The sequence below is a fragment of the Sciurus vulgaris genome, assembly GCF_902686455.1.
Source record: "Sciurus vulgaris genome assembly, chromosome: 14".
Classification (NCBI taxonomy): domain Eukaryota; kingdom Metazoa; phylum Chordata; class Mammalia; order Rodentia; family Sciuridae; genus Sciurus; species Sciurus vulgaris.
In genome coordinates, this window is record NC_136475.1 from 77,789,860 (window position 1) to 77,815,388 (window position 25,529).

At 52.5% G+C, this 25,529-nt stretch overlaps 2 protein-coding genes across 4 annotated transcripts; both read right to left on the reverse strand.

The window, feature by feature from the left end:
- Positions 1–1,287: 1,287 nt before the first annotated feature.
- KHK (ketohexokinase) lies at positions 1,288–12,140 on the reverse strand. Of its 3 annotated transcripts, XM_079110542.1 has the most exons (9): positions 11,675–12,140; positions 8,387–8,503; positions 6,186–6,320; positions 5,864–5,998; positions 4,020–4,092; positions 3,212–3,358; positions 1,952–2,040; positions 1,684–1,841; positions 1,288–1,597 (listed from the first exon to the last, which is right to left on the reverse strand). In XM_079110542.1, exons 1-9 carry the CDS (start codon positions 11,764–11,766, stop codon positions 1,512–1,514), a joined length of 1,032 nt encoding a protein of 343 aa, XP_078966668.1. In that variant the 5' UTR covers positions 11,767–12,140; the 3' UTR covers positions 1,288–1,511. The 3 variants fall into 3 exon arrangements, with proteins under 3 accessions (XP_078966668.1, XP_078966669.1, XP_078966670.1); XM_079110543.1 differs by lacking the exon at positions 5,864–5,998 and having other exon boundaries at positions 11,675–12,134; XM_079110544.1 differs by lacking the exon at positions 6,186–6,320 and having other exon boundaries at positions 11,675–12,125.
- Positions 12,141–12,533: 393 nt separating this feature from the next.
- EMILIN1 (elastin microfibril interfacer 1) lies at positions 12,534–21,077 on the reverse strand. The gene is made up of 8 exons (XM_079110506.1): positions 20,441–21,077; positions 19,440–19,565; positions 18,778–18,998; positions 15,134–17,059; positions 14,627–14,743; positions 13,981–13,998; positions 13,694–13,831; positions 12,534–13,306 (listed from the first exon to the last, which is right to left on the reverse strand). The coding sequence occupies exons 1-8, from the start codon at positions 20,608–20,610 to the stop codon at positions 12,969–12,971; spliced, it is 3,054 nt and encodes a 1,017-aa protein (XP_078966632.1). The 5' UTR covers positions 20,611–21,077; the 3' UTR covers positions 12,534–12,968.
- Positions 21,078–25,529: the final 4,452 nt, after the last annotated feature.

The window sequence follows — 25,529 nt, forward strand, 5'->3', positions numbered from 1 at the left end:
GCCATTTCTCCACCAGTCCATCCCCCACAGGGCCACAGGGCATTGGGAACTGGACAGGCCTCTTGGAGGGACAGAAATTTAGCTTTCCCAGTGTGCCTGGTCCTGAGGTGCTGAGACAGCAGAGTCTATAGTCCTAGCTGCAGATAACCCCATGAAGAAAGTTCAGTCTATCCCTGGGTCCCAAACAACCTCCTGCTCCCTCTTCACTGGGTACAGATACCTCATGCCCTCCTCGCAGCTCAGGATAGATGGTCCCCATCACCCTGTCTCTGTGCAACACCCCCCCAGTAATATTAATAATAACTATCATTTTATTGAGAGCCTAGTATACACCAGGTACTGTGCTGGCATTTATGTTGTCTGATTTTTATCCTCACAATAATCCTATGACCAGGCAGAATTAACCCCATTTGACAGATAAAGAAATCACAGGAGATGGAGTTAAATAATAGGCCATAAAGTGGCACACAACTAATTAAACGACAGTCTTGAATTCAGATCCAAGGCTGATCATGTCACGTGGTGTCACCTTTCCTGCACCAACTCTATTTGGGAGTTGGCCCCAAATACAATAGACCATTTGGACCTGACCTATCAGAGGGACAGCAACACTTCCTGTTGGCCACAAGTGTGTCTGAGGTACCACCTTAACTACAAGGCAGATGCCGGGCAGTTGATGGAAGAAGGTATTTTTGGGCTGCGAGGGCCCCACAGAACCACAGAGTTGGCTCCTGCCCACTGGCCTGTGGTCTAGCATGTTGACTCCTGGCTCTGGGGCCTCTAAGTGGAGCCTGCACAGCACAGAGGCTGGACGAGTTCTTCTCGAGGCTTCTGGTTATTTGGATGGATGGCTGGGCTGTGAGGAGAAATGTTCTCTTCACCCAAAAGGGCTCAAGGTCTCTCCCTCTCGCCTCCCCGTAGATGATCTTCGCCAGGGAGAGCTGAGTCTCCCACACTCTGAGGACAGCAGGCAACAAGGCCGAGTACTTCCTGCTGCTCTGGCTTAGCAGCAGCTCCACTGGGAGTCAGGGATGTTAATTTGAGAAATGGAGAAAAAGAGGGAAGACTGTAGTGTTAAAGTCTCAGAGCAGTTCTGACATCAAGAAGGAGAAATAGGACTGGGGCTGTGGCTCAATGGTGGAGCGCTTGCTTAGCATGTGTGAGGCACTGGGTTTGATCCTCAGCACCACATAAAAATAAATGAAATAAAGGCATTGTGTCCATCTACAACTAAAAAACAAACAAAAAAAAATTTAAAAAGAAGGACAAATAGATGGCCAGAGGAAACTGGCTTGGGGGAAGATTTATTTGCTCTGAGCCTCTGCAGGGTGAGATATGGGGAGAGGGAAAGACAAAGGACACAGGGCCCAGGCGAGTCCTTCTCACGGCCCACATCTGCCTGGGTACAAGGCAGCCTGGATGCCAGGCTGGACAGAAGGGAGAAGACAGTGGTAGCCAGCGATGCCAGCCTTCTAGGGAGGGGTGAGCCGGTGTCTCCTGCCACATGGCTCTCACACGATGCCATCAAACCCCTGCAGACCGCACTTCTTGCCAGCCACCTGGCAGCCAAATCTCAGTGCCTCCTGCATGCTCTTGCCTGGAGGAGGGATAATAGCAGGATCATCCTGGTGTTCTGCACAGGGGGCAGGCCTCAGCCCTGCCCCCTCTGGCTGGAATACTTACCCTTGGAGAGGCTGAAGATGACAGAGGCATTGAAGGTATCTCCAGCCCCGAGAGTGTCCACTACCCGGGGTGGTGGGAAGGCATCCGAATGGAGCAGCTGGCCATCAGGGCCCAGGGCATCAGCACCCTCTTCAGCCCAGGCACAGATAAGGGTGGCCCTGTAAGACTCCACTCAGATGAAGGTTGGCCCACCCCAGACCTGTCAGGGCAGACCTTGGAGTCTAGGCTCCGCCCAACTCCCTAGGATCCCTCTGGCTTCCCCACTCACCCTTTCTTCACACGACCATACAAGCCCCTCAGGGCTTCCACTGCCGACTGGAACCCCAGGTGCTTGGCCACATCTTTGCTGACAAACACCTGTGGGCAGTGGAAGAGAAGCTGGCAGCCACCTCTAACTCTAGTCACTTACCGACACGAGTTCTCCACTGCCGACTGGAACCCCAGGTGCTTGGCCACATCTTTGCTGACAAACACCTGTGGGCAGTGGAAGAGAAGCTGGCAGCCACCTCTAACTCTAGTCACTTACCGACACGAGTTCTGTGTATGGCTCTCGGGTTATAGCATGAGTCCCTCAACATGGCTACATGAATCTCCAACATGGCATCTCGCTGTCCCATAGGAACATATTTTTATGCTTGTTTAAAACATTTTAGACTATAGTCTTATGATCGTGACAGCAAAACCCTGTCTATTTGTTCTAGGATCAGTGAATTGGAAACCCACAAGATGGCCTGGACCGCCATCTTGGGGTGAAATCTATCCTGCTCAGTCAAACCACCCTGCCTCTCAGGAGCAGTTTTGTTTTGTTTTCTCCACACCATTATGTCCTCTAGAGCCAGTTTCTTCATCTGTAAAACAAAGCAATAGGCTTTCTAGAAATCCAATACTAAGTATACAACAGAATCTCCAGAAATAGTTTTGATAAAACAATAACAAAAAAAAAAAAACCAACAAAAAAACAGAAGCTGGTTCTACTCTTACCAATTAAATGAAAAATGAGGGAGTGGCACTCAGGCATACCTATTTTTAAATTACACACCAAGACTGAGGACCAAAAGCTAGACATCTCCAACCAGCTTTGGTTATGATGCTGGGATTATTACCTAAATTCCATTTGTACCAGGCTCTACCCAGTTGTGTAAGTCTCCCTCCCACCTTCCCCTCAATTCTAGTGGCTTCCACAACCTGTCACCCACACCCCAGAGTTGGAAGAGGCTTGAAACCAGAGAATAGTTCAGTTCCCTCATTTTGCAGAGAAAAAGACAAGAGACCCAAAGAAGGAGATGCCTGTGGTTTTCTAGGCCTTGAGCAAACCCTCTGGGCACACTTATTCCTGTGCACTCACTCGAGGTAGAAAAATCTTACTTCTTGGCCACTGTAGAAACTAAAATTGGAGCTTGGCCACCTTCCAACATTGCCACCTCAGAGCTGCCATTTTGAGTCTGGTAAGCAGGCCAGCAGCCTCTCAGGCTCCCTTTAAGAACTGAGTTAGCTGGTTGTGGCAAGGAGGGGCTGCAGGGGCACTCACCATCTCTCCATAGCCAAACAGCTGGAACAGCTCCTCCCGGGGCTTCTCTATCTCCACGGACACCCGGATCTTCTGCTCAGAAGGCTGCCTGGCATTGTGCTGTTCTATCCGCTGCAGCATCTTTACCTGCTCTGATACGTTCCTGCCCTGGGACAGGACAGGGCAGCTCAGGCAGTGTCTGGCCAATCTAGCTCATTCTTCCACCCTGCTGGAACTTGAGGAGGGAAAAGGGCTGGGGGAAGCTGAGCTGGAACCCCATCCTAAGTTACAAAATTCTAGGGCTGCCATAGATCTTGGAGATCTTACCGACTAGCTCCCATTTCACAGTTGTGAAGACTATAGAATAAGAGACTTTCTGAAGGACCTGCAATAAGTTAAATGACTGGGCTAGGACTAGAACTCAGGAGTTTCCTTTCACCCAGGCTTCAAAACTTCTCCCCTGGAGTGAAGGCTCTAGTTCTCTTTATTTGAGACCTGGGTAGGCCCTCACATTCTTGCCTCTTCAGAGGTAAAGCAGGTAAGCCCTAAGCAGCCAGCCTCCTGCCAGAGGTAGAGCTGAAGGAGGCAATGCTACTATAACACAAAAACTACTGCCATTTCCCAGAACCAACTGTGCCTCTCTCACCCAGTCCTTCTGGGCTTTAATCTTCTCACCTGAAAGACTTAGGAATAATGGAGAGGGGATGTGGAGGGTGGATTCATTTATTTCTAAGATAATTTATAGTTCAAAGAACCCAAGAAGGAGGCAGAACATGTGGAGGGGCCTGGCAGTTTGAACCCCTAGAAACACAGGTAAGGCAGCACTTGCCTCAATATGGATCCACTTGAACCGGGTCAGGTCGACCTTCTCAAAGTCCTTAGCAGACACATCTGGTAGGTTCCTGTGTCACAGGATGGAAAAAATAGAGAAGAAAGAGCACGGTAAGTCAGCCAGGGTCGTGATCTCTGACTGACTGTTGGGGCCCTGTGCTTACTAACACTTCCAATGGTATAGCAGGATGCTAAGAAACACAGGGTTCTTGAGTTCAGCTCTGGGATAAGCCCTGTACCAGTTTGCTGAGGTGCCCTGAATCTGATGCTATAATACTGTCTAAGGGTAAAGTCAACTACAACACGTGCCAAGGGGCTGGCTGTGTGCTTTGGAGCCACATCTCCCAGAATGCTCTAAGAGTGCCAGGGACTTACTTCCCAGAATCCCCCTTGGGGCAGCACACAGCTCCCACCAAAGCACTCTCTCAGTGAACCCCAAAGCCTAGGGCCACCCTGCTAGGAGCTAGCTCTAGTCCTACTCAGTTTTGGTGCTTTAGCATTGGGAATTTGCTCATAATACCCAGAGCATCTTATCCTGGGTTTAGCAGCTTCCTGTTGGAACCCTGAGATCAAAGTTGGCACTTGAGGAAAAGTTAATGTTTGGCTGGCCTACATGTCGAGACCAAGTAAGGGGTCTATCTCAACCTTCCCTGACCAGAGACCTACACCCAGCTGATGCCCTTCCTTTATGTTCTGAGACCGAATACTTGATCCACCTCACTAGCTGTATGACCTGGGGCCTTTCTGAGGCTGCTTCCCCATCTCTCCATGGGAATGAAACCTCCAACCTCATAGGCCTGCTGCAGCTGGAGATATATGTGTGAATATGCCTGGGTAGAGACCAGTGAACAATAAACATTTCTCCTCAAAACTCCTCCTCTCCCTTCTTGTGGGTCCCATATTGTGTTATTGATCGAAGTTGTTTCAGATTGTTGCTTAATGGGCAGATGACAAGGATTGCCCCATCTGAAGGTCACCTCTAGCACATGTGTGTGCCCACTCGCTCTGGGACACAGACCCCAAGGATGATAAAGTCTGTCTTGACATGATTTCCCCATCCCCAAGTCCAGTGGTCATGCCAGACAGTAGAAAGTCTGAACCCCAGGGCAGCTGGGCTTGGGCCCTTCCAGCACTAACAGCTCCTGGCACAGACTATGTTATCAATAAACCTCTGGGGTTCTTCAGGAAGGAATCTGGAGGGAGAAGAATGTCAAGGCCTACAGAACCTCTCCTGAGGACAGTGGGACATGGGAGAGATGCCCCCAAGTTTACCACCCCATCACATGGTCCTGATCTGCTGACCCAATGTTTCCCTTCCTTCTCCATTAGCAATAGCTGCAAATGGTGTATGTTGTGTTGGGTTTCATCATGCTGGGAATTTTGGGGGCCTCGTCCCTTCTGAACACACAGAACCCAGTTCTTGTTGCCATGCTAAGGCTGGCAACCCTGGGGCTGACTCTGGAAATCTGGGTCCCCTATCCCAGTTGGTATAACATGGGTTGACTCACATCTCCCACCCTCTGTCCTGGGGAAAAATTCCCCACACCCACACCAAAGCTGCTGATTGGCTAATTTGGAAAGAATCACATCATCAATTACATTTTGTACAGGTCTGCTGCCCATCATTGGTGTTGACCAAGGCCAAGTTACCAGGCAGAGCAGAACCCACCCCTTCCCACCTCACTTCTCCCCTAATTGAAAACAATTCCAAAATCACTGAACAGATTGACAGGGGGACAATTTCTGGTTTAGAGAAACCATTGGGAGGCAGCTGGGATGCTCCCAGTAGTGAGTGAGGAACTGATTGGTGGGTTGTGGTGGGGTGAGGCCAGGGGGCCTTACGTGTCGTAGAGCACAATGGTACGGGAGCCACTGGAGTTGTTGACGATGCAGCAAGAGCACGGGGTATCCCCCCTGCTCTGCCAGGCCACATGAGACACATCTATGCCCCGCCGCCTGAAGTCAGCCACCAGGAAGCTTGGGGTGGAGCCCGAGCCAGAAAAAGGGCAAGGAGACACAGATTAGAGCCCATATGTGGCCTGGACCTCCCACAGGGGTGGGAAAGGGGTGCTGGAGCACACCGTCCTACGGGAGAAGAAGGGTCCTGTCCTGGATGTTTAGTGACAGCGGCAGCATCTGGCAAAGCACAGACAGGTGTACAAACCTGTAGGCGTGGAGGATGGTGCGGCTACCACTGGTCTCGTTGATGATGACGGTGGAGATGGGGATAGAGCCCATGGTCTGAGAGACCGTGTAGCGTAGGTCCACAGAATAGCGACGGAGGTCATCCAGGACAAAACTGCCAGGGTGGAGTAACCCAGGGGAGGTGCAGTTCGGCAAGGGTTTGGGGGACTGGAGGGCAGCTGGCAGGGCCACTAAGGGACCCTGAAAAGCAAGGTGTGAGCAGAGGGGGCTGGGAGAGAATTGAGAATCCCAGTTTTGCTATAGGCTGTGCAAGGGGGCCAGAGACAGGGTGCAGAGCCTGGAGCTCAGAGAGAAAAACACAAAGGGACATTCTTTTAGGTCCTGACTAGAGCAAACTCTTTAATTCTTGACTCTGCCTTCCAGTACAATTTGGGTTAGAAAGAGTTGCGCCTGCTCATAAAGCTAGATGGGGGGGTAGATGAGATCTAGAACCCATATCCTGTTTGAGTCAAGCAGGTATGGGCCTTGTGGCCTTTCTCAAGCAAGGGCTAGGCCTCGGCAGAATTAATTATTAATCACCAAGGTGATACTTTGGACCCCCCAGCTGCTCTCTGCATGATCACCCCCATGGAGCTCCTCTCTTTGGAGTTCCTTCCAGTTCTCCCGTAATTCCTCTCAATTCTACACTGGCCTCCATAGTGCCCAGTCAGGAATTGGTGCTGCCTTGGTGGGCCTGCTCACTACCCTGTCCTCTCAAAGCCAGGTTCACCCCTCCCTGGGAAATGAGCTGGCTCCAAGTGCCTGAGGCCCCTGCAGTATGGGCCTGGCTCAGGACAATTTCCCAGAATACCTTCCAAGCAGAGTGAGCCCAGGAACATCCCCTCAAGAAGACTGCACCAGAGAACTAGGAGCCCAGCCTCACCCTTTGAGAGCCTTCTCAGAATCACATTATTGTGCTCAAGAGCTGGTAGTTATGCCCAGCAATCTAGTGCCACTTTGGGTTTTCTCATTGACTCTCAGCAACACCAAAGTTGGACAAGACAGAGTTGTTGGTACCAAATGAGGGCATCATTCCTTGACTTACAACTCAAGGACCCTTTAAACAGTAGTTTTCCCAAAGTAAATATGGTTTGATGTACCAAATAACTTTTTGCACCCAGTGCCTGGTATACAGTAGGTGCTCATTAAATATTTGTTGAGCATGTGAGGTGAATTCTGAATGGCCCGACAACCAGCTTGATTGTTTCATAAAGGAGACGCCACCATCCTAAGCAAGAGCCACAGTTCCACCTCCAGCTAGGAGGGAAGGAACTAACTGAAGAGGGTTAACGAGTGACCAGCCCTTGATGCCAAGTCCCTCTGTCCCATCTCCAGGGCAGCTTCTCTCCCCCTCCTTGCTTTGTGCCAGTTCTTTGAGGCAAGGAGTTTGGCTGTGGCTCAGGTGATTGGGCTCTGGCAACAGCCCCTTCAAACCAAGGTTCAAAGGGCAGTGCTTCACAGGCCAGCAACCTGGCAGTCTGCCCCATGCCCACAGTGGGCAAAGTGTGGGCCTCACTTCCCGATATGTACTTGCTGAGTCGGCAGTGCCAGAGGTCAAAGGGCTCTTGGGTCCTTGTAGCAGTCAACATGGAGAAAGCGCGTGGGCCACTTATGGGCTGCAGCCTCCACAGTGGGCTGGGAGGCGCGGGTTCTGGGCCCAACTCTAGCACGTGGCTTTGGGATGTCCCAAGCAGGGCACCCTTGCTACTTCAGTGAACTACAAGGACATGAACAATGGCCCTGCCTTTCAACAGGGAGATAAACTGTAGGCCTGGACTCTGGGATCATGGGTGCTAGATGTCTGTGAGGAGCGTGGGTACAGTATGTCCCTAACTGCCTTCTGCCTTGAGCACAGCCAGGATAAAGGACTGGAGAAGGGCAAAGGGAAATCCATCGCAGTGTGCAGGAAGCGAGGAAGGAAGCAAAAGGTGAGAAGGCCTAGGCAGGCTTTGCTGCAAGCTGTGGAAAAGAAACCTTCACAGGAGCAGCATTAACAACCGAATGGCCAACAGGCTACCTCAGACAGGTCTCAGAGGCTGGGACTCCACTGTGTCCACTCCCACCCATTTCTGTTGGCCACCATTCATTTCTTCTACCACCCTCCCCACTCAGGGTCCAGGCACCCTTCTATCCACACCCTGAAGGCAAGTGTCCACCAGCAGGGCTCCCTCCTGCACTCACTCGGCAACAGGGCCAGAGGCCAGCGAGCCCATGAAGGCACAGGGGGCTCCAAGCAGGGAAAGGACGGTGCAGGAGTTGGACGCGTTGCCTCCACGTTGCCATCTCTGGGAGAGACACCTGAAAGGAACAAGGCAGGTCCCTACAACACCAGGAAGCTGGTCCTGGGAGAAGCAGAGCAAACTACAGACCCCTGTAGAATGCAAGGGCCAGGGAGTGTCCTCAGAGAGCATCCAGGCTGCCCAGGCTCAGCCAAGGGAAGGGGCTTGGCTGTGGGCCAGGTCTGTCCCTGTTGCCTGTTACATTCAAGCTCAAAACATATACTTTTGATTCTTCTACCTGATCTTAGGGCATCAGGAAAGCACTCACTGGGCTCTAGCACTAACTCTGGGTCCTCTTTTTGGTCACAATGCCCCTTTCCCCCAGTCAGAGTTGCTCCCAAGGGGCCATCCTTTCAGCCTCCACCTTGATGACCAGATCAACTCCTAGGGCCCCTCCCAAAGGGATCACATTTGCTATGTATTCCTATCTCAGGAGAGTCAACTTCAGTGATAAAACAAAGATTTATCAAATGAAATGAGCAAGGCAGGAGAGCAAACCCCATGCTGCGATCCCTTAGGAAGTGTGTACGGGCTGGGGATATGGCCTGCCTGCCTGCATGAGGTCCTGGTTCCATTCCCAGCACCACAAGAGAAAAGTAGGTGAACTATTGTGTCAAAAGTTCAAAAGATTATTGAGTACAGACCAGTTTTTCTCCATCTTTGCTGAAAACCTATCAAAAGGAAAGTAACAAGATACACCTGAAGAGCTTCTGTCACTAACAACAAAAATGATAACTTACACATTTAGACTCAAAACATTTTAACGATTTCTCGTTTATGCTCCAGAAATACTGAGAGGCAAACAGTGTGGGCTATTATTTCCATTGTGTCAGTTCCAAGTAATGATGATGACTATGGTGGTTTACCGTAAGAGAAGCAAGTATCAGATAACCACAAATTAAGAGAAATAACAGAACTAGAATTTGGGGGCTAAGGTACATTTGTACACAAAACTTTGAAGTTCCCTTCAAGGGAATATGATCCCATGAGGAAAAGAGGATGCAAATTTGTAAAGGGTCAAAGATTCGTCAAAACATGTGCTTTAGGAAAGTTTTCAAGCAAAGAAAGGAGGAGCCTAGAGGGATGGGACTTGCTAAAGATTGTACCACTAGTTACTGATAAAGCTGACATTAGACTCCAGGTTTCCCAACTCCAAAACCACTACTATTCACCCTGTAGTTTGAAACAAAAAGCAGTTAGGCCCAAGAATCAATGAGGTTTCTAAGAAGGGGTGCAGGATGTCATCCTGAACAATCCTTCAATGTCTCACTGATACTCCTGTGTGGAGCTGCTCAGCAGACATGAAGATACTTTTTGGAAGGTTCTCCTTGACATAGACCCTGGAAAGCGCCACTCTTCAAGGGTCTGGCTGAACTCCACATCCTGAGTCTCTGGGAAGGCAGAGTTCTGATGCCCACAAAGGAATAGGTCCAACTCAGTTTTGCTCTTCTGAAAGGCCCAGCAGAGTCCAGGAGCTAGGCTACAGAGAAATAGCACTGTGGGGGAGGGAGGCACACCCAGAGGGCAACAAGCCCAGAAAACAAAGAAAGGGGCTCTTACAGAGGCACCTCCCATAGGATTCACCTTCCAAACCTGCCTCATCAGCTTGGAAGCTAGGAGGCCCTCCTTCTCCTGACCTCCCACAACATCAAGTTTAAAGAGAACAAAAATTCAGGTATCGCAGAGTGAGGCACCCTGAGTTCTCCTTAGTCCTGACACAGTCCTTAGAGAAACTGCAGTGTTGGAATTTGCGTGTTCTCCTGAGAGTAAGCCTAGCTCCTCACAGAGCACTGGGTCCAGGGCTGGTTCTACCTTGGTAGGTGAGTTAGGGCTACACAGCAGCACATCCAGTGTCGCTTTCCCACTGTCTCTGCACTCTGGCAAGGAGCTCCAAACCTCTGGCAAACACAGCAGCCCAAAGCAGAGGGTTAACTCCATGAGATGAGAGGCAGCAAAGGGACAAGAAAGACACGAAATGGCAAAGGACAAGAGCATTCGACTTGGAGCTAGGAGACATGAATTGTAATCGCTGCTCTGCCTCTTCGTAAATACAGGGCCTGATGAAAGTCATTGAATTTCTCCAGGCCTTCAGTTTCCTCATGTATTAGAAGGATTTGACTTGTGCTTACACAGTTCCCAGAGAAAGTATGAAACAGGGTATGTGACAGTGCTCTGTGAACACAAAACCAGAAGAGTGATCTGATCTCCCCTGTCAGCCAGCCTCGTGGCTGTCCAGAGTTTCACGTCTTGCCAGAGTTCAGCCTTGCACTGCATTTCGTCGAGTTCTTGGCTGAGACAACCAATAGCTAATGAGCAATTCTCATTGCTTGGAGTGGTAGGCTGTGCCAAGAGAAAGCCAGTGTTCCACCCCACAGAAACACTTCAGTGGCATGACAGTGGCTCTTATCAACAGTAAAGGTCAAGGCTGGAGTTGTAGCTCAATGGTAGAGCGCTTGCCTAGCACATGTGAGGCAATGGATTCTGGGTTTGAACCTCAGCACCACATTAAACAAGTTAAGGAATAAAACAAAGGCTTTGTGTCCATCTACAACTAAAAATATTTTTTTAAAAAGAGTAAAGAGTAAATATGGGCTGGGGAGATAACTCAGTTGGTAGAGTGCTTGCTTTGCAAGCACAAGGCCCTGGGTTCAATCCCCAGCACTGCAAAAAAATAAATAAATAAAAAATAAAAAATAAAGATGTTCTTGAACAATCTACCTGCACATACCTTTCACTATAAGGGACCTTATATCTTTTTAAGAAATAGTTGGGATTCGTGTGTGGCAAATAAATTAGAATTTGGTGAGAGGCAAGTGCATAGGTTTGGAGTTAAAAAATAAAAAGGAAACTGGCCTATATGCGCTCTCTCCGGCAAATCACTTCATCCTTCAGTCTCTACTTGCTTATCAGTAAAATGGGGATCCTGATGCCTGACACAGTCCCACGGTTGAGATGGGAACTGGCTAACAAACCGTTATACAAAGGCTGGGTCTTACTTTGAAAGTCCCCCATTCTCTTCTCTCTCCTGAGAGCCCCCAGGCTTCCCTGACAGAGGGCGCCGACTCTCGAGATTGGACGCTCACCGCATCACTGCGGGGTTCCGGGCTCAGCACCCTGTAACCTTGGCCGCCTGGCACAACGTGGAGCTGCACCAGCCCGTGGGGTCTCTGAGGGGCCTGGGCGCCCCTACCTGCTATCCGTGTCCTCCTCCGGGTACTTGTCCACCACATTGATGATGTCCAGCACCACCAACCCCACGCACAGAATTTGCTTCTCCTCCATGAGGCTGCGCCCAGAACTTTCTGCCTGTGGGGCTGCCGGGGTTCCTGTCAGACTCTGCCTCTTATCCTGGAGAAGGGTGTCGGGCTCCCAGGGGCTGCCCTGGCTCCGCCTCCTCGTGCTGGGCTCCTCCTCCAGGGAACCGCCTGCGGACAGGTGCAGCCGGGAGGGGTGCAGGTGCCCTGGCCTGCAGATGGCACCTCCTCCCACTTCTCGCCCTCAGTGTCCTTACTTGGCAGACTCAGAGCCGGTGCAAACCTCCAGAGTGCAGCGAGGCAATCCCAGGAATGCAACGCGAAAGGCACTAGTAACGCGCCACTCGCCCCGCCCTGCCCTGCACCCGCAGCTCTGGCTCCCCACCCTGGACGACCGCTTGGAGCCGGGACCCGCCACCGCAGCCCTGCGCTCGCAGCCCCAGCCTCCACTCGCTCTTGGCCGCCACCCCGCCCCCGAGGCCCCGCACTTCCCAACCTGCGCCCCGCCTTTGTCACCCCGAGCCGAGATGACGGCGGGCGTCACGTGACGAACGCGGCCCAGCTGCTCCAAGGTCTCGGGCCCAGCGACCTCTCGCGGACGTGGGGGGAACAGGCATGACCAGGAGGACGTGCTGGCTGGGGCCCCAAGAGACTGGCTCACCTGGCGACCCGCGCCTCCCGCTCTACGGCGGGCGGAGCCACCCGGAGCTGGGCCGAGCTGGCCTGGGGTCCCCTCCGCAGTCCTCTGTCTCCTGGCGTCCCATGTGCTCTTATCTACCCCTGAGCACGTACTGGAGCAGAACAGTAATGTTTTTGTAGAAAAAACCAAGGGTCTTTATTCCTGAATTATTTAGAATGGCACTATGGGCGGGAGCCCACTGGGCAGAGCCCTGGAGCCAGGCATTCTGCCTAGAGCGCGGGTTGAGGGAGCAAAGGGTGCGAGGATCGGCTCCTCCACCGCAGTCCGGGTCCTGGAGGGCATTCTGAAAGGGACAGTGATCAGTCTAAGTCTGGGCAAAGGGACACCGAAGTCCCGGAGCCGGAGTGCACCCGGCGTGGGAAGAGGTCCCCGTGGGCGTCTGTATCTCTCTCGGTGGGGCCGGGTGCGGCTGATCGCCGAAGGCTGGGTGTCCGGACAGCGCCCCGACCCAGGCGGGGTGTCCCGGGATCCCATGCCCCTGCTGGCCCTGAGGCTAGTGTAGACCATTCTGGCTGTAAGGCCAGTCCCGCCTACGCCTGTTCAAGCTCCTGGTCACCGTAGAGCAGTGCTCCGCTGAAGATGGTGAGTGGCTCCTCCGAGTGCGCTAGCTGCCCCATGACCAGGTCGATGCAGACCGTGTCCCCGGCCTGCAGAGGCAGGATGAGGCTGAAGACTCCCAGAGCACCGGGGCTGGGCTGGCTCTCTGCCACCGGCTTGTTCTCCAGGCCCTCAGGCTCGTAGCCACCAGAGTCTATGCGGGCCACGCCCAGGTTAGAGCGTGACAGCACTGCCTCCACTTTCTCATGCCGGTGCCCAGTCAGGACTGCGCTCAGCAAGTAGCGTCCGGACAGTGGTGCGGTGAATACACCTGGGGACAAGCATAGCAGTCAGGAGTGAAGGCAATGGCCAAGAAGGACTCACGGAGCCCAGCCTCCTGGACTAAGGAGGGACCTGCTGGATCTTTTCACCTCTATTTCACTACGAATTTGGTGGTGTGTTCACTACTGTAGCCCAGTGAATGGTTTCTGAGCAAGAGCAGGCCCCAACGAACATGTATGGAATGAATGACTCCTCCCTTCCCCACCCCCACCCCCACCCCAACTGTGGTGAGAAAAAAATTAAGGAAAGAGTAGGGGTCTCCCCAAGTCAGAGTGTGAAAAGATTGGCCTTGTATCAATGAATAAGAATGAGAAGATATCACTGCCCAAACTCCTGCATTTCCCCAAAAGCTCAACTCGGCTCCTCCATGGCTTACCTGTCACTGGGTCATAGTAACCACCATCATTGAGCAGGACTCTGTCAAAGGGGACTGTGCCTGGTTCAGACCGGGGCAAACTCAGGGCAGCTGAAAATGCCACCCGGGGCACAGAGACTGCTGGTGCCCCCTCCACTCCTGCATGGGGTAGGGTGGGTGTTAGAGTGGATGTTCAGCCAGAGCTGGCTCCCTTTCCCCAGGGGATCTCCATCCAGGGCTGCCTGAGGGCTTCCAGCCTCCAACCAGAATTTAGTTCTCCCTCCAGCATCTGAATGAGAGGAACTTACCCTGTTCACCTTGGGGACCTGTGGAAAGAGGAAAGGGAGGAATGAGAAGGAGAGCAGCTCTCATAAAGTCACTCAGCAAACATCTGCTGTGCCTTTTCTGCCATTCTGGGTCCTATGTGGATTTCAAAGGAGGAATGGGGCGATCAAGAAATGGAGGAATAGCCAGGTACAGTAGCACACGCTTGCAATCCCAGCCACTGCGGAGGCTAAGCAGAAGAATCGCAAATTCAAAGCCAGCCTCAGCAACTTAGTGAGACCCTGTCTCTAAATAAAATATTTTAAAAGGGGGCTGGGATGTGGCCCAGTGGTTAAGTGACCCTGGGTTCAATCTCCGGTACCAGAAAAGAAAAGAAGAGGAATAGGTAGGGTTCATTCTGTTCAGTTGTTTGGCCATGAGCCCTTGCCCCCAGACTCTTCCACAACCCAGATGGTCCGTGTAGGCTCAGCTTTAGTCTGAGTGGGACCAACATATCCAAATGCAGGCACTGTCCCAGCTCGTAGTCACTTTCCTCTATCTACTGTCAGTCATTGGGGGTCCCGTATTTCTTATCCCTGTCCCCTTTGTCAAGCTCAGAACATAATGTCAAGCTGAGGGCTGCCTAGGGAATGACAACCCTAGCTCCAGCAAAGCTCTCAGCCCACATACCTGGTGGCCCAATAGGCCCCTTTGGTCCGTCCTTGCCTGGAAGTCCTGGAGGTCCAACAGGGCCTGGGGGTCCCTGTACACCAGGAGGCCCTGGAGGCCCAGCCTCACCAGAAGGCCCTATGGAGACAAAACTAAGTTGAAGGAGAGCCCTAAAGGAGGTGCTCAACAGACAAGGAAGGTGGTTCCACGAATGGGAGATGGGTGAAAATAGGCAGGACTTGCAGGATGATGGGGAGATGGGGCCCTTACTGCCCGTGCTGGATGCTGGCAGAGCAACATCCCACCTTCACCCACAGACCTATCTGAGCAGCCAGGGGGAGATCAGGGAGCTAGGACCTTGCATCATCTCTGTGGACACACTGTGATCCCTGGTACAGCAGTTTGGGCTGTAATTTATGTTGGGTAGAACAAGGAGAAGGTAGGTGAGATCAAGCCTGGGCTATTGTGGGTTGGGAGAGAAGGAAAGGGCTTGGAAAGGGTCTCTCCATGCCTCCCCTTGCCCCTTACCAGTGAGGTCCCTCAGGCTGATCTGTTGCAGACGGTCCTCTAGGAGCAGCAGGGAGCTGTTAAGGGCACCTAACCGTCGGCCCAGGCCTGCCTGACCCCCGAGCAGCTTCTCTAGCAGGGCCGCCTGCATTTGGCTGGTGCTGTTGGTCTCCCGTAGCCCAGCCCAGAGCCCAGCCACGTGTCTGGAAAGGCCCTCACGCAGGCCCTGCAGTCCCCCTGCCACAGTGTCCAAACGCTCACAGACTCCCTCAAGACGGCCCAATCGCCCCTCCAGACTTGGGCACTGGCCAGCCTGTGCCTGTCCCTCCTCTAGGCCTCGGAAGCGCTCCTCACTCTCTGTAGCATGCTCTGTGGCCTCTTGCTGCAATCTGTTAATCTCAGAGATGATGCTGTCCTTGGTGGCCCCCAGGTCAGCCAGATCAGCGCCCTGTCCCTCCACAGTGGTCTGGAGCTCATGCAATGAGTCATTGAGGGAGCTGAAGGTGAGAATGACCTCAGAGAGCTCTCCTTGCAGGGCCTGCAGGGCAGAGCCAGAGGTGCCCCCAAACACACTGAAACCATCTAGAGGCCCACGGCTTGGTCCCCCAACACCCGGACCAGCCCCAGGACCCCGTGGAGGTAACAGGGGACAGGAGCAACGCTCCACACCATCCCGTAGGCGGCCCAGCTCTTCTTGGACACCACCACAGGCCCCACAGCCCTCGTCCTCACGGGCCTGCAGCAGACCCTTCAGCTGGTTCAGCTGTGCCACCGTGAGATTCAGTTGTAGCGTCAGTTCTGTAGTTGTCTTCTCCTGTGCATCCACACGTTCCTGGAGCTGGCCCACAATCCCTTGCAGTTCCTCCAGTATGGTCTGCTGGGCCTCCCCTACTGCTCCCACCTTGTGCAGGCCTGAGCCCATGAGCCGAAGCTGGCCCTCACTGTCCAGGACCCTGCGCTCCAAGGCACTGAGGATCTCACTGACCTGAGAGTCCTGATCCCCAGTAGCTCCAGAGCAGAGCTGCCCACATGCCTGCACAGCCCCTGCCACCTGCTCTTCCAGCAGATCCAGACGCCCACCCAGGTCTCCACTTACATTGGCTAGCAGCCCCTCCAGCCTCTCTAGCTGGCCCTGGGCAGCAGGCAGCCAGAGGCCCAGCCCCCTAGGACCTCCAGGCCCGCCTTCCTCCTGCTCCTCTGAGGGACCCAGGGTGGAGTTGAAGCGGTCCTCCAAGCGAGAGAGGCGGGAGGCTAAGCTGGTGTATCCTGGGGGGTGTCCCCCATGCCCAGTAGCTCCTCCCAGCTCAGTGCCTCTCCGCCCACTCAGCACTGTCACTGAGCCGGCCACTACGTCCAGCCTCCGCTCCAGCTCTGTCAGTCGTCGGCCCAGCTCTGGGGGGCAGCATTCCTGAGGGGGCCGGCGGCCCGTGGAAGGCCCCGTGAGCTGCCGCTGCCGCTCCTCCACAGAGGCTAGTAGCTTCTCTAGTGCCCGTAGCCGCTCCCTGTCCTCCTGCTGCTGCTGGCGGAAGCCAGCCAGCCCAGCCAGGCACACAGAGCAAGACTCTTGCAGCCGCCGTTCCAGCTGCCGTAGAAGCTCCTCACTGGGACCAGGAGGGGCTGGGACCGGGGCTGGGGCCCTACTGCCTCCGCCACTGCCACCACTGTGATGGTTATTGAGGTGGCCCAGTTCCTGGTCGTGGGTGGAGACACGATTGTCCAGGAGCTGCAGCTGGTGCTGGATCTCGTTGAGTGTTTCATGCACGCCAGGGCGAGCAGCAGCATCTGCTGGCTGCTGCCGTCCATTAAAGGCTGTATCCACGGCCCGCTGCACGTCTTCTGCCAGGCGCCCACTCAGTCCCTGCAGGACTCCCCGAAGGCCTTGCAGCTCCTTGGTCAGGCTCTGCACCTGCTCCTCCAGCTGCTGCACCTTCTCTGACTCTCCAGGACCTGAAGACAGGGGAAAGCAGAGGGCAGAGAGCCTCAAAACTCAGGGCCTACCTTCTAGGCCCTGCTCACCCTAGCTCCAGCATAGGTCAGAGGCCTAGCCAACTCTCCCTCTTCTTTAGGTAATTCAGGCAAGAAGAGAAGAAAGAAAACTCCATTCACTGAATGTAAAGGCCAAATTTGAAACATGGCCCTATCCCCTTGCAACTTCTTCCCTGGGCAGATACTATGAACTCTTCCTCTTGGATGGATTGGGAAACAGATGACCAGAGATATTAGGTAACTGGCCACAGATTACAGGTTTAATAAATGGTAATGCCAAATTTCAAATCCAGATCATCTGTCTGGCCACCAGCCCAGTCCTTTCCACTTTTTCGGTGTCTCTTAATGAAGCCAGAATGGGGGACAGGCAGTTATGGTAGAAATAGGGGATCGGGTCAAATGGAGGAAATGGAGGCCATGAAAGCATCTGCCTCTGGAAGTTGGAGACTGCCCCTGGGAGAATGGAATGTCAAGGATCTCTGGAGCCCATCCATTACCAAATTTACCTGCCCTTATCAGAGCTGCTCATTAATGCCCCCTGGGCCCTTGCCTGGCTGAATCACTTTGGCCCTCCCCCTGCCCCATCTGCTCTTCACTTTTTACATCTCACCTGCAAAACCAGGCCTAGTCAGGTAGGCAGGAAGGAGAGATAAGCGGGGAGAGAACTGGAGAACAAAAGAGACTTTAACCTATAAAAGATGTAGGGTGCGCTCACTTCTTGGGACTTTAGAACATCAGCCATGGCCCCCTTCTCCCTCCTAGGAGAAGTCTGTATTATTACTTTTAAATAAAACCTTCTTAATATGCTTGCCTTGGCGTGCTTCTCTAGTGTTCAAACTTCAGCATTAGAGAGAGGGAGCAGAACTCATCACCGGTAAACAGCGGTATCATTAACATTTTGGAAATTGTTTCTTTATCTACCAAATGAGAATGACATTATCTGTCCTCCCTCATAGGGAGGGAGGACAAAAGACACAAAATGGGACTGTGGGGGAGGTGCTTTGGACACCACACTGTAGTGATGACTGGGCACTTCCCTACAATATCACTGGAACAAACAAGAGGCTCCGTGGCAAGCCTGCCAGGCTCTGACTGGATGGCCAGAGAGTTAGCTAGAAGTTTCTGTTTCCATAATTATGGTACTGCTATCTCTTTGGCCGGAAAAGTCAGTACATCCGGTGTGCCCAGACACACATACACACACCCCATGAAGACTGCTGCATTCTGGGACCTGCAGTCTCCAGAGGCCATGGAGGGTGCCTGGGACCTGTAGTCAGGTGCAGTGCATGCTAGGACTTGTAGTCTCAGATGACTTCCCCAGGGACAGCTTCTCAAAGGAATTCCCCCTTCCTCCCTCAGTTGTTCCTAACTAGGAAGGATCTTGGCCACATGTGGGCGTGTGTGAGCACATTCTCTCTCTGCCTTTTCCTCTGGTCTGCATGTCTTTCTGCCTTTCTCTATCTCTGTGTCTGTCTCTCTGTCTCTCTGTCTCTCTCTCTCACACACACACACACACACACACACAGAGACATATGAAATCATCTCAAGGATCTCATTAACTGCCTTCTGCCCCTCTCTTCTCTGACTTAGAGTGCAGAAGTTTTCTGCCAGCAGCTTGGCCCCACATTTTCCCCCAAGGATTCTCTCCCATTGCTCCTGCCCACAACTCCCACACTCACCTTCTCCCCCTAGTCCACTGAGGTGGCTGCCAGCACTGGAGCCAGAGAGGTTGGGACGGGCAGGCCGGGGCCGGGGGTGTGGTGTGGAGGGTACAGGGCCCAATGCTGGGGCAGGACCTTCCCCACAGTCATCGCCTGCATACCCTTGACAACATCTCCACTCCATATCTGTCACTGTCTTGTAGGCCACACGGTAGCGAGGGCGGAGGAAGCTGCGGTACCTGGCAGAAGCAGAGAGAGCCCTCTGTATTCTCCCTGTGCTGTCAGTGACCCTGGGCAGCTGCTGGTGGGTAAGCCCTTTCCCTTAGGCTGGATGTCCCTTTCTGGCTAGCATGTGGCCTTGCTCAGTTGACAGCTGTCAGCTTTTTGGCCAAGGGCCAAATCCCTGCTCTTCTTCCCCTTGCCCCATGCTGGGACTTTAAGCTCCTCTCCTTGAGGATGACCTGTGTGTCCGAGAGGACCAGGATGTTGGCAACTTAGGGCAATGCTCCTGTAGTATCCCACCAGTCAAGCTATTGCCCCCGCATCTCTTTGAAATGGCTCTGACCAAAGCTCTGTCCTGCCCCTTGCTAAGTTCTTTTCACAAACTCCCCAACAGCCACCTGCCTTCTGCCTTTGCCCACCTCCCACCAAGTGCTCATTCCTCAGCACTGGAGGCTTACATGATGCTGCGGGGACACTGGGGCTGGCCCCAGCCACAGGGCTGATAGTCTGGTTTGACGAAGGTCTCCACTCCATCTTCAAGGACACAGCTCACTGTCCGGGTCACCACATAGGCACACCAGTTCCTGTAGGCACAACCCTACCTGGGCCCAAGGACCAGAAACACATACCCAGAGGAGGACCCAGGGACTATCAGAGGACTGACGGAGTCAGAGATGTAGGGCCCTTGGAGATCAGTGAGAGCCAGAGTTTTGGCAGGGGCAGCCCCCCACGCTTTCCTGTGTAGCCAGTGCAGATAAAGACTTTTCAAGATGGGGAGAGGCACAGAATGGAAACCCACAGCTGCAGAGAAGTCAGTCTTCATGACTGTGGGGTCCTGGGGAACCTCCGAATTCACACAGTCATTTGTGTCCCTTTCTGGCCCTATCTCAAACCCCAGCTTGTCAGGCTGTGTGAGCCAGCCAGCCACACGATCCAGCCACACCTCAGGAGAGAGGACAGGGGCAAGCAAGGCTCAGGGTTAAGTAGAGAAAAAGCCATTGATGAATTGGCCCCCTGGGGCTCGCTCTGGTGCACTCGCCCGTTCATGCCTCATGCCGGCCTCTGCGGCCGGCTGAAGTGAGACAGACCAGGAGTGGTGTCAGAATTATAGATTACTGGATGGGGCCAAGGAAGCCCTAGAAAGGGACAAAAGATCTGCTGAGAATCTAGGGCTGGCATATAGCAGGCAGCTGGCAGAAATGCCTGGCTAATGCCCCTCAGGATAGTTTCTCTGGGCACCAAACTATAGGTCCCCATGGGGAAGAGGTGGGAGCTCGTCCCCTTCAGGTCACCCAGATCCTAGAAAAGGCCCTCCAGAAGGTGGGCATGTGAGAGGCCACTGATGGATGGGCTTACTCTCTGCCCTGCCTGGTGGGTGCCAGGGAGGGTGGCCAGCATACCCACCTTCAGCCTGCCTTCCCACCCACCTCCAGTCCTGGGCTGGGACCCAGACTCTTACCTGTGGCGGCTGGCAGGCCGGGGAGCATTCTGGGCCTGGGGCCCTCCAGGGCTGAGGGCGCCACCGCCCCCTGTATAGAGGCTGTAACCTCGAGGAGGGTAGCTGGCAGCCCCCGCGGCAGCAGTCAGCAGGCAGCAGAGGTAGCAGCTCCAGAGTGTGCCGGGGGCCATGGTGGGGTGCTCTGTGGTGGCCCTCAGAGGCACATCCTGGCCTGTCCACTGGCGCTTTTGCCTGGCTCTGGGGGATGCTGCTCCTCCAGGGGACAGCACTCCGGGCCAGTCCTGTCCCCAGCTTCCTGCTGGCAGCCCCCAGCCACACGCCTCCTCCTTGGCTGCTGGGCCTGACCCCTCTCCCCCTCCTCTTTCCTCAAGCTCACGTCTGTCCCTCCCTCAGTTCCTTCCGCTCTCCTCTTCTCTTCTCCACTTCTGAGGGGAGTCTGTTCTCTGGGCCCCTGGCCTCCTGTGCCTGGTCCCTGCTCCTCTCAGATACTGCTTTCTGGGCCTCCGCCCCCTCACCCCAGCTGGCCCTCTTCTGGTCTCCCAGTTCTTTTCCCTGATGACCGGATCCTGGGGGGATGGGGGGTGACAAGGCTTTGCCCCTGTGGCTGTGCAGAGGCAGAGTGACTGTGGGGCGGGCCAGCCTCCTCCCTCCCCTGCTCACTCCCCTCCCTTCCCCCTGTCTGACTGGCGGTCCAGCCTCCCCCTTCCTCCCCCACCTCTCCAACCATCCTGCGCCACATCTGCTTCTTGTTAACTCCGGGAAAGAGAGAAAAAAAAAGGAAAAACAGAGAAATGTGGAGTTGCCGCCGGGCTTGGGGCCAGCCTCTCAGACAGGCCACATGGAGCTGGGGCCAAAGCTGGAGAGGAGGCCCAAGACTGGTGACTGAGACAGGAGTGGGAGCCAGAGCCACAGCTCTCCTGGGTCAGGGCAGCCTCCCGCAGGAGAGGACATAGAGGGGAAGCCTGGAGGGGAGACCAGAAGGACAGGACTGCACAGGGGAGAATGAACCAGCAGACTCAGCAAGGCCTTGCTGACCATCTGGCCCAGCTGCCTCCTTTTAGAGATAGGAACGTTGAAACACAGAAAGGGAAAGTAACCTGCCCAGAGTAACACAGCTAGTCAATGGTAGGACTGAAATTAAACTCTAATACCCAGGTCAGCAACTTAAGGGGCCAGGGAGTTTTTGAAAAGTAAAATGATCCAGTGAGGCAGGTAGAAAATCCTGGGAAGACAGAAGAGGAAGAAGGAAATTCAGAAGTGGAGAGTAGTCTTCTTTAAGCAATGAAGGGGACATTGGAAAAGAGGAGAAAGAATCTCCTTCTTAAAGGGTCAAATGACTACAGGCCTCAGGCTTGTTTTGGTGAATGTCAGGCTTTTGTTAGAGGTGGGGAGAAGTGGTGGTAGTATATGGGATCTATTTGTACAGTCAGGGAAAGTCACTCCCCAGCCTGGAGGCAAGTCTTCTCTTTGCCACCCTCAAAGTCCCCTTAGCTTGACCCTGAAAGATCCAGGTGAGATGCCTTTTTTTTTTTTTTTTTTTTTTTTTTTTTTTTTTTTTTTTGCAGTACTGGGGATTGAACTCAGGGCCTTGTGCTTGTGAGGCAAGCACTCTACCAACTGAGTTATATCCCCAGACCAGAGATGCCTCTTCTGTGAGCCTGTCCACCTGACCTCTGCACTCCACTGGTCCTCAACGCTGTGCTTGAACCAGGGTCTCCTGGGTGGGAGATGCTGGGGAGAGAGAAGAAGCTAGGTATTAGAAAGGAGAGAGGAGAATGCTGTGGACCAGGAACCGAGGAGGTACCTGCATAGCAAAGGCACATCTGAGATTTAGTCACTGTCAACTAAGGAGCAACTCAGACTGCTGGGGAATGGGACTCAGCCCCAAAGAGAACTACCATAGTGTAGGTTAGACCAATGGCCAAGAGGTCAGGACAAAGGGACAATGTGTGTTCTGGCTAAGAGGAGGGGAGACACAGTTGGCTGCTGGGGATGGTCAGAGGAGAGCTGCTGGAAAAGTCAGAATCTGAACAGTGCTGGGCAGGGTGGGGATGGAGAGAACAGAAGCAAGGGGAGGGTGGAGATTTCAGGTTCAGGGAGCGTTCTCTCCCTCAGTTACCTCCTCTGTAACATAGGAATGATAATGTGTACCTCCATCCTAGGCTTGTGAGAATTAAGGAAGTCAATACAAGCAAAGCGTTTTAGAACAGTGCCTGGAACATGATAAATGCTCAGTAAATGTTAGCTCTTATCTATGTCAGGAAGGAGCAGGATGAAAGCCTAGGAAGTAGATTGTGGGCAAATTAGGGAAAAGGCAGAGGCTCAGATGGCTGGGTAAGGGGTTGGATTGCAAGGTTTTGAGTAGAGGAGTATATTCATACACAGAAAGATGTCATTGAGGGCTGGGGATATAGTTCAGCTTGTGGAGTGCTTGCATGTCAAGCACAAGGCCCTGGGTTCAATCCCCAGCACTGCCAAAAAATAAAAAAAGATGTCAATGAGAGCCACTGACAGGGTGACAGGGCACAAAGAATCTAGTCCCACTCCTCCCACCCAGTGATTTAACTGAGTAAATCCTATGCCACCACTGGGAGTCCCTTGTCTAAGGCTCCTTCCATAATCCACATTGCAAAGTGATGCAGGTGACTACTTGAGGCCTGCCTTGGTAATGAGAGAACAGATGAAAGGAGACACCAGAGAAGTTTCCAGGGTTTGAGTCACAATAGGGAGGTTGGATCTGGGTGCAGTGGTGCATGCCTGTCATTCTAGTTGGATCAGCAGGAGGACCACAAGTTCAAGAAAAGCCTCAGCAACTTAGTGTGACCCTATCTCAAAATAAAAATAAATAATTAGGGCTGGGGATGTAGCTCAGTTGGTAAAGTGCTTGCCTCACAAGCACAAGGCCCTGGGTTCAAATCCCCAGCACTGCAAAATAAATAAATAAATAAATGGGGCTGGGATGTTGCTCAGTGGTTAAGCACCCCTGGGTTCAATCCCTGCTACAAAAAAAGAAAAAAAAAAAGAAAGAAAGAAAAGAAAAATAAATGTAGACATAGATTCTGGGAATGATTTGAAGGGCAATTGTTGGAAGCCACAGGAATGGATGACACTGAATCTTCAGTGTGACTTTGGGTGCTCTGTCTCTACCCCTAATGGCTTCTGGTCTAAAATATAACCTTGATGGCTGGAAGAAGGGTTAGTGCAAAGTCAGGGTGGTAAAAATAAATCCTGGAAACAATATAAGTGGAAATTCATGGCTTCCCCTTTCAGGTCAGGAGAGCAATACACAGGGAGACTTGAAGGAAATGTTCACAGGAGATCCTGATTTCAAAGCATTTGTCAGTGGAAGGTTGTAGCTTTGTCCCTAGTCTCTGCATTAGTTTCAGGCCCTGGATCTGGCCCAGCAGGTAAGTTAGCCCACTTCCCCTCGAGATTGCCCTGGCTGCCACTACTGGTTTTCTTTTTCTGTTCTCCCCACTCTTCTCTCCTTCAGGGGGCTTCTGGCAACCTTAAAAATTATCCCAGTCATCTTATCACTGTCCAGTTGTCACCCATTCCTTCTCCTGCCCCCTAGAGTTAAAAAATACATTATATAGCCAGGCACAGTGGCACATACCTGTAATCCCAGTGCCTCCGGAGACTGAGGCAAGAGGATTGAGAGTTCAAAGCCAGCCTCAGCAAAAGTGAGACGCTAAGCAACTCACTTGAGACCCTGTCTCTTAATAAAATACAAAATAGAGCTGGGAATATGGCTCAGTGGTCAAGTGCCCATGAGCTCAGTCCCCAGTATGCTCCCACAAAAAACAAACAAACAAACAAAAAACAACATTGTACAATTGAAGTGTGTCAAGTAAAAAATGTTGGCTTTGAAATATAATTGCAGTAAGTTGCATTTTGTATTTTGTTTAATTTTGGGGTGTGTGTGTGTGTGTGTGTATGTGTGTGTGTGTGTGTGTTTTGGTACCAGGGATTGAACCCAGAGCCAGATCCCCAGCCCATTTTATTTTTTGAGACAGAGTCTCACTTAGGTTGCTTAGGGCCTCACTAAATTGCTGAGCCTGGCTTTGAACTTGCATTCCTCCTCCTCAGCCTCCCAAGCCGCTGGGATTATAGGCATGTGCCACCGCACTGGCTTGTTTAATCTTGTAATTAAACAAGCCAATTACAATTAATCTTGTAATTAAGAGCCAAGACTTGGGAGCTAACACGAACATGAATGTTTGTGAGATTTCAAATAAGCCAGTGGCCCGAGGTCCACTGGGGACTACAGTTCCCATCATCAGTCTGAGGGTGGGCAAGCATGCTGCAATGGACCAGGGTGAGACAATGCAGCGCTGGTGATGATGGTGGTGGTGGCATCATGATGATAGTACTGGCAGCCTCAGATTTCCAAAGCAACTGGCAAGATGCCAAAAAAGTCCCTGGAATACTAGGACAAAATCTATTTTAGAACTTCTTTAAGATGGGGGATTTCCAAGGATCTAGTGCCAGTGGAAAGTCTTGGCCATACGAGGAAACTAAATCATTCATGCAACCATCATTTACTGAGCAATGAGTTTCAGATTCCCAGCGCTAGGATAGGTGGTCATATGAGCAATAAGGAGCACGTTATATATAAAACCTTTTGTCAAAGGACTGAATACTAACAGGATAAAAGGGAATCCTGTGAATTCTTGCATCATGACAACCCAGATGGGAATTCCAGCTTGGAGGGAGTCTTGAGACAAAGCCCACTGTTCCCCAAAAGCACACATGTTTTCCTTCTAACTCTTCCTCCATGTATCATATTTTAAGATCTGGCCTCCCTGGATACAGCCCCTGTTCCCCAGGTCTTGTTGCTTTCTTATACCTGAGTCTAATCCCGGTCTCATGTTCTTTCCTTGACTCACAGAGATTAAGCTCCATACGTGTTCCCCATTGTCTCCCAACCCTAATCCCCCCCACCACATACTTTTCCACCCAAGCTTTTTTCAAGCTTTGTCAGCTCTTAGCTGAGTCTAATTTATTTGGAGATCATTTTTATTTTGGTTCTTCCAGGCAGTGGAATGAACCCAATTCAATGACCCCATTCAATGCTGATAAAGACTCA

What these genes read in the sequence shown, in the direction of transcription:
- KHK (XM_079110542.1), bottom strand. Translation starts at nt 11,766, where the DNA reads ATGGAGGAGAAGCAAATTCTGTGCGTGGGGTTGGTGGTGCTGGACATC. An exon ending in GCCTCTGGCCCTGTTGCCGA is followed by an intron (nt 6,321 to 8,386) that starts GTGAGTGCAGGA and finishes CCACCCTGGCAG; the next exon opens with TTTTGTCCTGGATGACCTCC. An exon ending in TCAAGTGGATCCATATTGAG is followed by an intron (nt 3,359 to 4,019) that starts GCAAGTGCTGCC and finishes GTCCTGTCCCAG; the next exon opens with GGCAGGAACGTATCAGAGCA.
- EMILIN1 (XM_079110506.1), bottom strand. Translation starts at nt 20,610, where the DNA reads ATGGCCCCCGGCACACTCTGGAGCTGCTACCTCTGCTGCCTGCTGACT. An exon ending in CAGTGTCCCCGCAGCATCAT is followed by an intron (nt 18,999 to 19,439) that starts GTAAGCCTCCAG and finishes TGCTTCTGCCAG; the next exon opens with GTACCGCAGCTTCCTCCGCC. An exon ending in CAGCCTGAGGGACCTCACTG is followed by an intron (nt 14,744 to 15,133) that starts GTAAGGGGCAAG and finishes TTGTCTCCATAG; the next exon opens with GGCCTTCTGGTGAGGCTGGG.